The 16869-nt window shown below is 34.5% G+C and overlaps 1 protein-coding gene across 1 annotated transcript in view; it reads right to left on the bottom strand.

Annotated features, from left to right (window-relative positions):
• The window catches only part of LOC133321902 (acetylcholine receptor subunit alpha-like), a 45182-nt gene that overhangs the window by 16272 nt on the left and 12041 nt on the right, over positions 1-16869 (bottom strand). The window contains exons 4-5 of the mRNA XM_061530974.1: positions 3019-3187; positions 2457-2593 (exon numbers count right to left, since the gene is read on the bottom strand). Of these exons, the coding sequence (XP_061386958.1) occupies positions 2457-2593; positions 3019-3187 (306 nt within the window). The remainder of the gene's footprint in view (positions 1-2456; positions 2594-3018; positions 3188-16869) is intronic.

Here is a 16869-nt window from a genome sequence, read left to right as displayed (position 1 = left end):
TTCTTATGATTAAATTCAGCATTTGGCTTACGCCACACATACATCTTTCCATCTGATCCGTGCGAATTAAATTTGCTTTCGTCAGTAAACAGATCCTTAATATAATGGAAACTATCAATAGAAATGTATTTTATGATGATCTATCATCAAATTACCTGCTTCCAAAAGTCTTCTAATTTTAGTAAATACTCCTTGGCATATTTTATTCTACTGTTTTTATTTTTAAGGCTTATAAATGCTTTTTTTCTTGCAACTCTTCCATAATAATCATATTTATGTAATGTATTGCGAATAGTATTTAGGCACACATCTTTTCAAGTGCGAGTTTTTAAATTTATTTTAAGTTCTTTTGCGCTTTTAAATGGATATTGTTTTATTTCTTTTAATATCGAACGCTCTTCTCGCTCATTCAATATCTTCCATTGACCTTCTCTGCTTTTATTGGTCAATCTGAACTCATCACGGAACCTCTTTATAATGTCGTGGACAGTATATTTATTCATTCCAACCAATACGGCAATTTCTCTTACTGTTTTACCTTCATAATTCAATTTATCTATTAATTGTCTGATTTCCACACTGAATTTTTTCCCTTTTGGAGCCATTTAAATTTATTTTTATTTAGTTTTACCACTTTCTTGATCTAAATGCAATTTACAAATGAATACGACAAACAAAATACAGATTTGAAGTTCATATTTGCATAATAACGGGACTTTTAACATTGATACTTTGTTTTGTCCGATTTTGCGTTGAACACAATAAATTGAGTTAATTTTGTTTTTCTGACAAAATTTACTTTTATCACTAGGAAAGTTGTTGCTTTTTGTATTGTTCAGAAATATAAGTAAGTAATGTGTAAATAAAAGCGAAAAAAAACTACACATTTAGACATTTTTTTGAAATGTATAGCATTACTATATCTGACAAACACTTGTCCGATTATTCGATGGAGCCACTGTATATGTCAAGAATAAACATTGTTCCATATTGGGTTCGAAAAAATACAAGAATTCTTGCTGAGACCCTCAGGAGCGAAGACTTTTTGGCATACAAGGTTGAATACACAGTTGAGAGATGATTAATGACTCTTTTAGGGTCCGATTTGGATAGTACTGTTCTGAACAACGTTTATTTACTGTAAAACTCCGCTAATGACACACAAACAACGAAACCATTGTTCTTTTATGTGAAAAGTTTCAAACCATATAGGGCTAAAGATTTAGCACCGTGCTGCTTCTTCCTTTGAGATTACGTGAAAGATACGTCTTCCTTCAAAGAAAGTTTTCAATCTAGGTTAATTTTGTTATGTAGCTTCCAGGTCCTTACGGGTCACGCCAAATTTTGCGTATTTTTGATTTTGGAGACGAATTTCCAACCCCAGTGGATATAATTAGGCTTTCCGGATTCTTCGATGTGGAAACATATATTTACGGACCATTTTTATACATCATTATGTTTTGACCTATCCATATATAAAGGCTCCATCATATGTTGGTATTTTGAAAGTTTGTCCACGTTTTGAGATTAATCCCTAAGTAAAAGCCCTGTCCAATTTTAGGTATATTGATAATCCTAAACGATTTTCTGCGTTTGAATCCCAGCGGAAAAAATAATTTTTGGTGTCTTTCGAATATTTATAAAAAGGAGGCTTGAAAATGAAAATGAAATCAAACCGAAGCCCCCTGACATTTAATTGGAATGATAGTGTATAGCGCCTCCCAGAGGAAAATTACAATACTAAATGGGCAATAACCGCAACTACTGTACAAAATTCAAGGAGTCATTGTTTCTAGGTAACGATAGATGGCACCCCATCACCTAGGCCAGCCTACAGCAGACACATCATCTATTTAGGAATATTAACAAAGATTAACGAAACCAGCAGAAGACCGAATCAGAAGTATCAAGGGGAAATAAAAGTTAATTTTCTAACCGAAAGTGGGTACAAATTCATTCGTTGAAAATTTTCAGGTTCATATTTTTAAATATTACCCATTGACCGTAAATAGATCCTAGCCGAATTCTTTTAAAGGTCTTAAATCTATAAGTAGTAGGATAAATATAATCTGACTAGGCAGTATATAATATTGGTCCTTTTTTAGATAACTTTCAAAAAAGGGTCGCGAATGATTTTGAATAATTTCAATTCGTAGCTAATGATGAAGGGTTTACGAAGTTCACCTTGGCTGTATATAACAATGCGATTATTGATTTTAAATACATTTACTTTCAAATAAATTTGGATTTCAATATTTCCACTATTATCTCAAAATATACAGAATATCTCATATACTGCATATTGATTAAAACTTATCACATTTATGGATTAATGTGTGTTTATGGAACACTCATATAAATATTCAAGTATGTCTGTGTCTCTTAATAACACGAACAGAAAACAAAAACCAAACCAAAACGAAACGAAACGAAAAAAACGAATCTCTTTGACTTACCTGAATGTGTCGAGTATCATTGTAAAAAGTACAAATTTCCCTAAAAGCGGCACAACTAACGATGTTGGCGGAATAATTTCCGCCAGCAGCAAGAAGAACACAGTCAACGACAGTAAAATGGATATGCTTAATGAGACCTACAAAAAACGAAGAACAAAAAAAGAAAGAAAAAGAGAGTGGGAGAGAATGAGAAAAAGAACGGAAACAACATTATCAGTTAGTAATGCAGAAAGACACACACACAGACAGACACAAAATATAGTCAGTCACGACAAAGCAACTAATGCAAATCAAGTCCTTCGAGAGTAGGACAAGACTCGCAGTCGGGTTCGAGATAGACATAACCGTATTTTTTGGTGTCGTCATCAGCATCAGCATCACCAGCATCAGTATCATCTTCATGATTTGTGTTCAAACATAAATATTTATGACAGAGAACAAAAAAAGCAGCAGCAATTTGTATGTGAGTATGTGTGGCAAATTGCAGTGGCTGGTAGTAAGGGAAATCTGTAATGTGTGAGACTGTGTGTGTGCGGGTTTGTGCTTTGAATAATTTACTTACTTTTTCACCACTATCTGATGGCAGATAAAATACTAAAATCGTTAAAAAACTGATTCCCATACACGGTATAATGAGATTAACTGTATAGAACAGCGTTTTACGGCGCATTGTGATATTAAACGTGATATCCAAGTACGGCTCATCGCAGCACGTATAGAATTTTTCATTTCTGAAAAGACAAAAGAAGAAGAAGAAAAGAACGGGTAAAATAAATGGGGTTATATATGAGATATGAACAGACAATAAATAAATTAATCAAAATGTCTTTGCAAAAGGAAAATTCGAAAATTTTCAAAAAAAAAGTAGTGTATCATCAACATCAATCGCATCGGCGAGGTCAATCATTAATAGTTGCCATTGAAATCATTGGTACTTCACAAAGGATAATGAAGTAAGGACGAACGACCGAACAGAAAAACCAAAATAAACAAAACACTTACATTGTGAATTGAAATCAAATGATTTATTGAATACTGTTTTCCTTTCAAAACATTCACGAAGTGGAGAAGAAAAATTATCTCATACAAAGAGCATCAAGGATAATATTTTTTTATTATTAAGAAAACCCATCAATTACGCGAAATTTATTTTATTCTTCATTTTCAAGTATCCTTCTGGTGAGTCTTCATACATTTTTCTTTGATGGCATGTAATAAGGATATGATAATCTCATAAGGATATATTCAGTTTGAAGCAATCAGATTTACATAGAAATATTATACAAAAAAATGAAGTATTCGACTTGTTTATGGCGAATTATCATAAGTAAGACATGATAGATATCAATAGATATATATATATATATATATATAATTTTATAAATTTATCATCGATAATTTAATACTCAAAGGACTTCGTAAATTGCATACAACAGTGATATATAATAAAACCAGTAACGAAAGTAGTAAAATCGGACTGGGCCGACTATATGATACCGTTCACCACTTTGGGGATATTCTGCATATGTATCCTAACAGACGTCGCCTTTCCTAAGGCGATTATTTGGTGTACAGTCAACATGAATAGGTCGAAATTATATATGGAAGCTAATCTGAATCAATTTCAGAGAAACTTGCTAGATATTAATTTTTATTAATTTATATACATGTACGGGTCAGTATGGGCCTTTAGTGTACCATTTACTTAAAATCGGACGAAAATACATATATAAAAGGTATATGTACATCTGAACCAATTTCAAGAAAACTTGACACACGAAAAGTTATAGTAACAGTACATTGTACAAAATTGTGTGCAGATCGGCCAATCTTTAGGTCTTTAGTGCACAATTTAAATTAAATCAGTCGAAAATATATATTGAAGCTATATATAAATCTCAACAGATTTTCACGAAACTTAGCACGCATCATTCTGGACCTAATTCAGTACCCTATGCCAAATTTCGTGCAAATCGAAAGATATATAGGCACTTTGGAGCCCCATTTACCATAGATCGGACGAAAATATATATGGGAGCTATATATAAATCTGACCCGATTTTCTCGAAACTTAGCACACATCATTCTGGACATAATTCAGTACTCTGTGCCAAATTTCGTGCAAATCCAAGGATATATAGGGACTTTGGTACACCTTGTACATAAAATCGGATGAAAATATATATGGGGGCTATATCTAAATCTGAACCGATTTTCCCGAAACTTAACACACATCACTCTAGACTTAATTTAGTACGCTATGGCAAATTTCGTGCAAATCGAATGACATATAGGCAATTTGGTACACTATTAACCTAAAATCGGACGAAAATATATATGGGAGCTATATCTAAATCTGAACCGATTTTCATGAAATTTAACAAACATCGTTGTACACTTAATTCTGTACTCTATGCCATATTTCGTGCAAATCGAAAAATATATAGGGACTTTGGTGCACCATTTACCTAAAATCGAACGAAAATATATATGGGAGCTATATCTAAATCTGAACCGATTTCCACGAAATCTAACACACATCGTTGTAGACTTAATTCAGTACGCTATGCCAAATTTCGTGCAAATCGAAGGATATAAAAGGTCTTTGGTGCACTATTTACCTGAAATCGGACGAAAAAATATATGGGAGATATATCTAAATCTGAACCGATTTTCCTGAAATTTAACACACATTGTTCTACACTTAATTCAGTACGCTATGCCAAATTTCGTGCAAATCGAATGATATATATGTACTTTCGTGCACCATTTACCTTAAATTGGACGAAAATATATGTGGGAGCTATATCTAAATCTGAACCGATTTTCACGAAACATAGCACACATCATTCTAGGCTTAATTCAGTACGCTGTGTCTTTATTTCGTCCAAATCGAAAGATATAAATCGGACGAAAATATATATGGGAGCTATATCTTAATCTAAACCCATTTTCACGAAATTTAACACGCATCATTCTATACATAATTCAGTGCGCTATGCCAAATTTCGTGCAAATCGAAATATATATAGGGACTTTGGTACACCATTTTCCTTAAATCGGACGAAAATATATATGGGAGCTATATCTAAATCTGAACTGATTTTTTCCAATTTCAATAGGGTTCGTCCTTGAGCCAAACATATGAATGAATCTTTAAAAAATCCACGCCTTTGGTAGTCCTTGAAAAATGAATCTTTAAAAAATCCACGCCTTTGGTAGTCCTTGAAAAATGAATCTTTAAAAAATCCACGCCTTTGGTAGTCCTTGAAAAAGTATTTTTTTAAAAACCTTGGTCCTTGAACAAATATGATAGGTCATTGCAAAAATATTCCGTAAACAATCCACGCCCATATTAGTCCTTCAAATAATACTCCTTAAAAATCCACACTTTTATTAGTCCTTCAAATAATATTCCTTAAAAAATCCACAACTTAGTTGGTCCCTAATAATAATTCGATAACGAATCACACGCCTGTAAAAATCCTAGAAATGAAATGATTTGAAAAATCCGCATTTAATTCTCATATACTTCAGAAAATATTTTTTATTTTATTTTAGCTGCGGTCCATAAATCCTATAATGAATATTACTTTTATAAATGCAGTTTATTTTGTTGATATAACATTGTTTAAAAATTATGTTATCAACACACATCGACACTAAATATGAAATTATTTTGAGTATTTTCAAAAATTATTCTAAACATTTTAAATGTGATTGCTGCGCTGCTGCCAACCCCATGGAATTCTCATAAATATTTGATGCATTTATTTTAACGGTATAACAAATTCAAATTTTGTTAGCGGCATATTGCCAACACCCAATTACCACCTCTACATCTCTCGTCCTCCCATTCCACCACCCACCCATAAGCCTACTTCGGTTGAATTAGAAAAATTGTTCAAATGTCACGACATGACATGGCACACACATACACATTCGTAAAATGCATCGAATTCCTTCGGAAGTGCATCATAATTTTATGAAAATGTTGCCAATGTTGATGATGATGTTGTTTATTGTGTATGTTTGGGTGTGTGTGTGTGTTTGTGCAAAATGCCAAACGTAAAAAAATACTTTTGTGCTTCTACCGGATGTTTTGTTCCTAATTGAATTAGGCGGAAATGAACATCCGTCCGTTCGCTTTTAATCAAAGTGAAACAAGCTGCCAGTTGTTTGTGTAGCTCTGCTCTGCCCTACAATTACGAATAAAAAAAAAACTTAAATCTGCCGCTGCTGTTTAGTTTTAACTCTGGGCGGACCTGCCATGCCATGTCTACTTTAATTCTATCTATCAGTGAAATGCTCTTCGGTACACTTATGAAACTAAAACATTAATCACCAGAGATGAGCTCTCTTCTATTTTATGATTTATGGCTTTGTACAAGTTTTTGTTCTCTGTTGTTGTTGTTGTTGTTGTTTTATTTTCGCATTCTTTATCAGTTACCCCTTGCTGCTGGGGATTTCTTGTTTTTCGTGTTTTTTCTGTTCTCGGGTCAAACCCAACACAATATAGATATATAACTACAAAATAAAGAGTGATGGAAAATATACAATTTATACACACAAACACATGCATGTATGTGTGTGTGCGTAGCATGAGAATTTCATTAAAAACTGATATGGTAGATTATGTTCATATGGATCATGACATTTGTGAGTGGTACCGGATATAAATGATAGATCACATATTACAATTAAAAAAAAAAAAATAAATGGAGATTTTGAAAAATATTTTTACAAGGACAAAACGAAGTGGATTTTTAAAGAAAATTTTTTGATGAACCTAGGATTTTTAAAAGAATATTTTTTCAAGCGGATTTTTCAATGAATATTTTTTTCAAGGACTTCCAAAGGGGTGGATTTTATAAATATTGTTTTTTAAAGACGTAGATTTGTATACCCTTCACCACACTGTGGTACAGGGTATTATGTCTTTGTGCATATCGACGCAACCGAACCATAGTATGCTAAGTCTGAAAAGTGAGTTTTTCAGTAGAAGCTCTCAACGTAGTTTCATAGTTTCATATATCTTACGGGCCATGCTAAGTACATTTTTGCTTATAACTTTGGTTTGGATTGGCCGATGGCTACCAAAATTTCAGAGAATATAAATTAAGGACCGTAGTATCTAAAAACGTAAAGAACTTTAAAACATGCTAAGTCGACTTAGCATACTATGGTTCGGAGGCGTCGATATGTTTGCAACAGGCAAAAGGAAATGATCCTTTTGAGAATATGCATAGAATCACTTTCTGAGTCGATTTACGCATGTCCGTCCGTCTGTCCGTCCATGTATTTTTGTGAACAAAGTACAGGTCGCATTTATGATCCGATTTGGATGAAATTTGGCACAAGTCACTTATTTGGTCCAAGGGCGAACTCTATTGAAATTGGAAAAATCGGTTCAGATTTAGATATAGCTCTCATATACATTTTCGTCCGATTTAATGTAAATGGTGCACCAAAGTCCCTATATATCTCTCTACTTGCACGAAATTTCGCACAGTGTAATGAATAAGGTCCAGAAAGATGTGTGCCAAGGTTCGAGAAAATCGGTTTAGATTTAGATATAGCTGCCATATATATTTTCGTCCGATTTAAGGTAAATGGTGCACCAAAGTCCCTATATATCTTTCGATTTGCACGAAATTTGGCACAGCGTAATGAATTAGGTCAAGTATAATGTGTGTTAAGTTTCCCGGAAATCGGTTTAGATTTAGATATAGCTCCATGTATATTTTCGTCCAATTTAATGTAAATGGCGCACCAAAGTCCTCATATATCTTTCGAATTGCACGAAATTTGGCACAGCGTAATGAATTAGGTCTAGAATGATGTGTGTTAAGTTTCCCGAAAATCGGTTTAGATTTAGATATAGCTCCCATACATATTTTCGTCCGATTTTAGGTAAATGGTGCACCAAAGTCCCTATACATCCTTCGAGTTGCAAGAAATCTGGCATTGCGTACTGAATTATGTCTAGAACGATGTGTGTTAAAATTCGTGAAAATCGGTTCAGGTTTAGATATAGCTCCCATGTATACTTTTATCCGATTTGCACGAAATTTGGATTTATAAGTAAATTGTATTTCGGTTTAGATTTCGATATTTTGCTTTAAATTAATTTCATAATTGTGTTCCATTGTAAGAAACCACTCTATATCTGACCAAAAATTTAGTATAGGTTGCAAAATGACATGTTTAATTTCATGTTAATGGTCCTTCAAAAATGCGACGTCTGTTAGGATTCCATCTGATGAATATACCTAAAGTGGTGAAGGGTATCATATAGACGGCCCCGTCCGACTTTACTACATTCCTTACTGGTTTAAATATATATACGTGGATTTTTATTGAATCTTTTTTAAGGACAATTTTTTATTTTTCTTTTTCTTTTGCATTTATTAATATTTTTTCTATCAAGGCTGCATCCTAGGATTTGTATTTAATTTCCATAAATATTTGAATAATTTATTTGGAAACCTAATCTCCTTCCTAAAAATCCAAAACTAAAACATAACAATTTACCGTTATGGACATGTTGAAAATCTCTTTTAATGGACTAATCTACACAATTTGTTCTCCTTCCTCCCACTGCAGTATTTGCATTAGAGGTTTTGTTTTGTTTTTCAGTGGTTAACTAGGAAAATATTTGTTGTTGTGTTTATGTTTTCCATTTGAAAATTTATAATTATTTTGTGAGTTTTTAGCTTAACAGTAAATTACATTTCACAGAAACTTTTAACAAATTGAATAACTTTTAGTTTTAGTAAAAGTTTTCCACTTTAAAGAGAAACGAAAACAGAAAAAAATCACATGTGGATATTGGGGTGTAGTGAAATGGTACGGGGAGAAATATGTTGACCTAAATGAGGAAGAGATGAAAATAATTTGCATTACCTGAGGGGATATGGGACATATGTCAATTAAGGTTCAGAATTTGTATATGAAGTTATGCGAAATTTGTACCCACTCTAATATCTGCATATGTATATGTGTGGCTTCGTGCTGCTGCTGCTATATTTGCTCATATTTTTATGTGTGTTCACACTTTTCAATGTTGTTTTTGTTATTGTGTACCATATCCTTACAAGATGCTAAATGTAGGTCACATTGTTAACATCAAAAGAATGAAGGAAGGAATGTGGCAAACAAACAAAACAACAACACCACCAACAACAAAAAGACAGAAGGAAGCTGCAGCAGCACCACTCCTAGTTGATAGAAGATATTGAGAGGGGAACAATGTGAACGGAAAACAAAAAAACCCAACAGCAACATAACGAAGTAGAAACCATTCTAAGTGCCCCAAGGGTTCCAGCGACAGCTGAGCCAGCAACGACGACGTCTCCGTCGTCCTCAACATATTGCCAATAAAACGCATCGAAATACAAAACCTGCCAAAGCTATGTCCTAGACCTTGTAAAAAAAGGGCCAACCAGAAATCTTATGAGGAACAGAAAAACGAAGCATCGAATCGAACATGGGTATGCTTGTGGCAGCAGCCATATCGAATATCTCAATAATTTAGGTGGGGTAGGGTTGCCAATGCCAGGCGTTTGTGGCACCCATTGCGTGCATGTTTTGTTTAAAGAATATATTTAAGGATATTCCGAATGTGGATTTTTAAGAATAATTTTTGAGGACCAAAATAAGGAATGGGTTTTTAAAAAAATATTTTTCCAGTCCTTAACAAGGCGTGGATTTTTTAAAGAATATTTTTTCAGGATCCTTTAAGGCGTGGATTTTTTTAAAGAATATTTTTTCAGGGTCCTTTTAAGGCGTGGATTTGTTAAAGAATATTTTTTCAGGGTCCTTTTAAGGCGTGGATTTTTTAAAGAATATTTTTTCAGGGTTCTTTTAAGACGTGGATTTTTTAAAGAATATATTTCAGGGTCCTTTAATGGCGTGGATTTTTTAAAGAATATATTTCAGGGTCCTTTTAAGGCGTGGATTTTTTAAAGAATATTTTTTCAGGATCCTTTAAGGGGTGGATTTTTTTAAGAATATTTTTTCAGGGTCCTTTTAAGGTGTGGATTTTTTAAAGAATATTTTTTCAGGGTCCTTTTAAGGCGTGGATTTTTTAAAGAATATTTTTTCAGGGTCCACATTTGGTCTAGGTTTTTTAAACAATATTTTTCAGGGTCCACCTTTTTCATAGATTTTTTAAAGAATATTTTTTCAGAGTCCTTTTAAGGCGTGGATTTTTTAAAGAAATTTTATTCAAGGCATAACACAAGGCGTGGATTTTTTAAAGAATATTTTTTCAAGGCATAACACAAGGCGTGGATTTTTTAAAGAATATTTTTTCAAGGCATAACACAAGGCGTGGATTTTTTAAAGAATATTTTTTCAAGGCATAACACAAGGCGTGGATTTTTTAAAGAATATTTTTTCAAGGCATAACACAAGGCGTGGATTTTTTAAAGAATATTTTTTCAAGGCATAACACAAGGCGTGGATTTTTTAAAGAATATTTTTTCAAGGCATAACACAAGGCGTGGATTTTTTAAAGAATATTTTTTCAAGGCATAACACAAGGCGTGGATTTTTTAAAGAATATTTTTTCAAGGCATAACACAAGGCGTGGATTTTTTAAAGAATATTTTTTCAAGGCATAACACAAGGCGTGGATTTTTTAAAGAATATTTTTTCAAGGCCTAACACAAGGCGTGGATTTTTTAAAGAATATTTTTTCAAGGCATAACACAAGGCGTGGATTTTTTAAAGAATATTTTTTAAGGGTCCTTTTAAGGCGTGGATTTTTTAAAGAATATTTTTTCAGGGTCCTTTTAAGGCGTGGATTTTTTAAAGAATATTTTTTCAGGGTCCTTTTAAGGCGTGGATTTTTTAAAGAATATTTTTTCAGGGTCCTTTTAAGGCGTGGATTTTTTAAAGAATATTTTTTCAGGGTCCTTTTAAGGCGTGGATTTTTTAAAGAATATTTTTTCAGGGTCCTTTTAAGGCGTGGATTTTTTAAAGAATATTTTTTCAGGGTCCTTTTAAGGCGTGGATTTTTTAATGAATATTTTTTCAGGGTCCTTTTAAGGCGTGGATTTTTTAAAGAATATTTTTTCAAGGCATAACACAAGGCGTGGATTTTTTAAAGAATATTTTTTCAAGGCATAACACAAGGCGTGGATTTTTTAAAGAATATTTTTTCAAGGCATAACACAAGGCGTGGATTTTTTAAAGAATATTTTTTCAAGGCATAACACAAGGCGTGGATTTTTTAAAGAATATTTTTTCAAGGCATAACACAAGGCGTGGATTTTTTAAAGAATATTTTTTAAGGGTCCTTTTAAGGCGTGGATTTTTTAAAGAATATTTTTTCAGGGTCCTTTTAAGGCGTGGATTTTTTAAAGAATATTTTTTCAGGGTCCTTTTAAGGCGTGGATTTTTTAAAGAATATTTTTTCAGGGTCCTTTTAAGGCGTGGATTTTTTAATGAATATTTTTTCAGGGTCCTTTTAAGGCGTGGATTTTTTAAAGAATATTTTTTCAAGGCATAACACAAGGCGTGGATTTTTTAAAGAATATTTTTTCAAGGCATAACACAAGGCGTGGATTTTTTAAAGAATATTTTTTCAAGGCATAACACAAGGCGTGGATTTTTTAAAGAATATTTTTTCAAGGCATAACACAAGGCGTGGATTTTTTAAAGAATATTTTTTCGAGGCATAACACAAGGCGTGGATTTTTTAAAGAATATTTTTTCAAGGCATAACACAAGGCGTGGATTTTTTAAAGAAAATTTTTTCAGGGTCCAACATCAATACAAGGCGTGGATATTTAAAGAATATTTTTTCAGGGTCCTTTAAGGCGTGGATTTTTAAAGAATATTTTTCAGGGTCCTTTAAGGCGTGGATATTTTAAAGAATATTTTTTTCAAGGACCAATACAAGGCGTGGATATTTTAAAGAATATTTTTTTTCAAGGACCAATACAAGGCGTGGATATTTTAAAGAATATTTTTTTCAAGGACCAATACAAGGCGTGGATATTTTAAAGAATATTTTTTTCAAGGACCAATACAAGACGTGGATATTTTAAATAATATTTTTTTCAAGGACCAATACAAGGCGTGGATATTTTAAAGAATATTTTTTTCAAGGACCAATACAAGGCGTGGATATTTTAAAGAATATTTTTTTCAAGGACCAATACAAGGCGTGGATATTTTAAACTATATTTTTTCAAGGCCTTAATACGTTTTGAACGTCCCATGAATACGGCAACCCTATTTAAATATGTGTTTTTAATATCATTGTGTATGTATCGGTGGGTGGGTGTCGATGTGGAAAGGTTTCGAAAATAATTTATTTGCAAATAATAATAAATAAATCAAAAACGTATGACCACGTCCACGAACCTTGGAGGGGGAAAGCCCGAAGTGAACACCAGAAAAAAACCTGGGACAAAAAATATCCCCAACACATTTGTTGGGGGCAAGTTAAAGCAACCTTTGTCAAAACGAAGACGTGGGAAAAGATGAAGGGCGAAACAAAAAACTGTCCAAATATAAGTCAAGTCAATAAGAGAACGATTGGGGCCAGTCGGGCCAACCAACCAGCATGGTGTTGTCTTCAAACTGGTAAACATAGAAGGGCCAAACGAACGAACGAACAACAGAACATTGTCAGCCACTCATATTTCAATAAGTTTGGCCTCCATGCTGACTAAAAAAAACGGCTAACGAAAAGTAGGAGAAATTAAAGAAAAAAACTGCCAACTGAATTAGCAGCAGAGAACACTTGAAATCAAAGGCAAGTTGAAAGGCTAACAAGATGACTTTTTGTTTGACAGCTAAAAAAAGGGAAAGAGTGGAGAACAAAAAAATAGTTTAGAAATTTTAGCTGTTAGGCAGATGTCATTAGAAAGTTTGGGTGCAAGAGGAGAGAGGGGTTTTGTAAAGGAGAAAAGTTGAGGTGCCTATTGAACCATTAGTCTCCAAAGTAATAAATCTATTTAGCCAAGCCATGTATGCCTGGTCATAGACGATGTTATCAGTCTGTCTGCTTCTCTCCCGTTGTAGCCATACCAACATTGGCGGTTGTGTTATGGCCTTTTGTGTCTGGCATAAATGTCTTAAATAAGATTTACGTTGCTTTTCGTGGCACCAGCACCACCTCTACAAAGGACTTTCAGAAAAGGAGTATACATCCTTTACACTTGTACCGATTCGCTTCGATATGCTTTTCCCGCCAGGTATTTGAACTTTGAAACAATGTACCGTGAAGAGGATAATCTGCTTGGTATTTGAACTCAACAATAACAACAGCAATAACATGGCATGGAGGATACTTCAATAAATCATAAATATATTTAATCCTTTTGTAATCTAATCTCGAGGGTGGGGGAGGGCGACGTCGAACAACAGACAACAAAGAGCACAGCAGAAGCGCAATGTTTGGAATCACAGCTGTAGCGTTTAAATCGCAAATCAAATATAAAATGTTGAAATGTCAAAAGCAAAATCAGAGAAGAGGAGGTGTGGAGAAGGGAGGGAATTTACATTTCAATTACAAAAATTGAAATTTAATTGGAAAATTGAGTTTTAGCTTGTTTTGAGCTATCAATCAGGTTTTGGAATAAATATTGATAGCCACACATAGAGCAGGACATGTACGAAATTGAAATTTTAATACAAAGGGAAGATATTCAATTAATTATTATTCGGAAAAAATATTTTTCAACGCCAATTAACGGATATTTAAATTTTTTGAATACAGACCTGCGTTTATTTAAGAATACTTTGTAAAGGACTACTTTAGGTATGGATTTTTTAAAGAATATTTTTAGGGACCCATAAGAGGCATGCATTTTGTAAAAAACATATTTTTTCACTATCTCTAAGGGGCATGTATTTTTTAAAAACATAGATTTTAGGGCCTCTTAGTGAAGTGGATTTTTTTTTTAAATATTTTTCGGGGACTTCCACAGGCTTGGATTATTTAAAAAATAGTTCCATAGTCGTGGATTTTTTTAAGAATAAAATCTTTAACTACCTCGAAGCTGTAGTTCTCAAGTTCCTATGTTGGTCCGAGTCTACTGGACGTCTTGCGCGTTGATACCATCAGCTTTGGTCTTCTCGCCGTTTACTGCCAGACCCACCTTGGCAGACTCCTTCTCAATTTGTTCAAAGGTGGCTGTTACATCGATGTCATCGGCGTAGGCGAGTAACATGTGTTGTTTGGTGTACAGAGTGCCATTTCTGTTCACTTTTGCCTCTCGTACGACCTTTTCCAGCAGGGTGTTAAAAACATCTCACGACAAACTGTCACCTTGTCTAAATCCTCATTATATTGAAGGGCTCCGATAGGTCCTTTCCGAATTTAAATGCTGACCTTGTGCTACTTCAAGTTATCCTGCATAGACGTATTAATTTTGCAGGAATGGCTTTATACACCTCTAAACGGATAGGGCTGTCGAATGCGGCTTTATTGTCGACGAATAGGTGGTATGTGTCGATGTGTTTTTCGTGGGTCTTTTCCAGGATTTGGCGCGAAGTGAAAATCTGGTCAATGGTGGATTTGCCAGTTCTGAAGCCGCATTGGTATGGTCCAATAATGTAATTGTCCATTGGCTTCAGTCGTTCACACAGCACGCTGGATAGCACTTTATATGCGATGGGAAGGAGACTTAATCCTCTATAGTTGGCATATATCGTCTAGCCTCCTTTTCGTTCACGGCACACAAGATGCTGAGGTTCCAATTATAGGGCATGTACTCCTCCCGCCAAATTGTACTAATCAGCTGGTGCATTCTCCTGACCAGCATCTGACTACAGGTATTGAATAGTTAAGTTGAGCGGAGTAGGCCTCGGCTACCTATTGTGTTTGCAGCTTCTCGACGTCGAGTTTCCGTGTTGTTAAGACGAGTGCGAACCTTGGCTGCTACAAAGTAGTGGTCCGAATCGATATTCGCACCTCGTACCGATCGAACTTCTAATACACTGGATGAATGCCTTCCGTCTATCACAACATGAACAATTTGGTTTCTCGTTGCTTTATCAGGAGAAATCCAGGTAACCTTGTGTATATCGAGATGCTTGAATCTGGTGCTGCTAACTACCATGTTTTTTGCTGCCGCGAAGTCAATCAACCTCATACCGTTGTCGGATGTTTCATGAAGGCTGAATTTTCCGACGGTGGGGCCAAATATATTTTCCCTTCCGATTTTTGCATTAAAATCTCCTAGGAGAATATTAATGTCATGGCCAGGGCAGCGATAATACTCTGTTTCTAGGCGCTCGTAAAATATGTCTTTGGTCTGCTTATCTTTGTCTTCGGTCGGATCATGGACGCAAAAAAGACTGATGTAGAAGAACTTGTGCACGTGCGTCCAAGTGCAGATTCGCAGATCGTGATCCTTTATGCGCTTGGGGGGTCGTCAAGATTAGGCGGGTTTGGTTTTCTTTTTTTTTTTTGCTTTTTTATAGTAGGAGGGGTTTTACGAGTGTGGGTAACTAACCCGACTCCTCAATCCATTTTTTATAGTTCTTATGGGTGAACACGCGGCAGTTACAGGTCCTTGAAAAAAATCCCCGAGGTACATTGGTACCGCCATAAATAAAACGAATGACATCAGTTTTGAAAATCGGAGAAGGATAGTGTTGGCCATCAGATGCTGCTATGGTCTAAGTCCTTGACCAAACTAACACTTTTCAAAACGCTGATACTACCCGTGCTGTTATATGGATCTGAAGCATGGGTACTTGCACAAGCAGATGAAGCAGCTCTTGGGGTGTTTGAAAGAAAAATTCTCCGAAAGATCTACGGGCCGAAGAAATATTTTTCAAGGGCCAACTGAGGCGTGGATTTATTAAAGAATATTTTTCAAGGGCCAACTGAGGCGTGGATTTATTAAAGAATATTTTTCAAGGGCCAACTGAGGCGTGGATTTATTAAAGAATATTTTTCAAGGGCCAACTGAGGCGTGGATTTATTAAGAAATATTTTTCAAACTGAGGCGTGGATTTATTAAAGAATATTTTTCAAGGGCCAACTGAGGCGTGGATTTATTAAAGAATATTTTTCAAGGGCCAACTGAGGCGTGGATTTATTAAAGAATATTTTTCAAGGGCCAACTGAGGCGTGGATTTATTAAAGAATATTTTTCAAGGGCCAACTGAGGCGTGGATTTATTAAAGAATATTTTTCAAGGGCCAACTGAGGCGTGGATTTATTAAAGAATATTTTTCAAGGGCCAATTGAGGCGTGGATTTATTAAAGAATATTTTTCAAGGGCCAACTGAGGCGTGGATTTATTAAAGAATATTTTTCAAGGGCCAATTGAGGCGGGGATTTATTAAAGAATATTTTTCAAGGGCCAACTGAGGCGTGGATTTATTAAAGAATATTTTTCAAGGGCCAACTGAGGCGTGGATTTATTAAAGAATATTTTTC

This window comes from Musca vetustissima, unplaced genomic scaffold, assembly GCF_032173495.1.
Source record: "Musca vetustissima isolate MV318-11 ecotype Yass unplaced genomic scaffold, APGP_CSIRO_Mvet_v1 utg46116, whole genome shotgun sequence".
In the NCBI taxonomy this organism is placed as follows: domain Eukaryota; kingdom Metazoa; phylum Arthropoda; class Insecta; order Diptera; family Muscidae; genus Musca; species Musca vetustissima.
The sequence above is the reverse complement of the archived record's forward strand: the minus strand, read 5'-3'. Positions and strand labels throughout refer to the sequence as shown.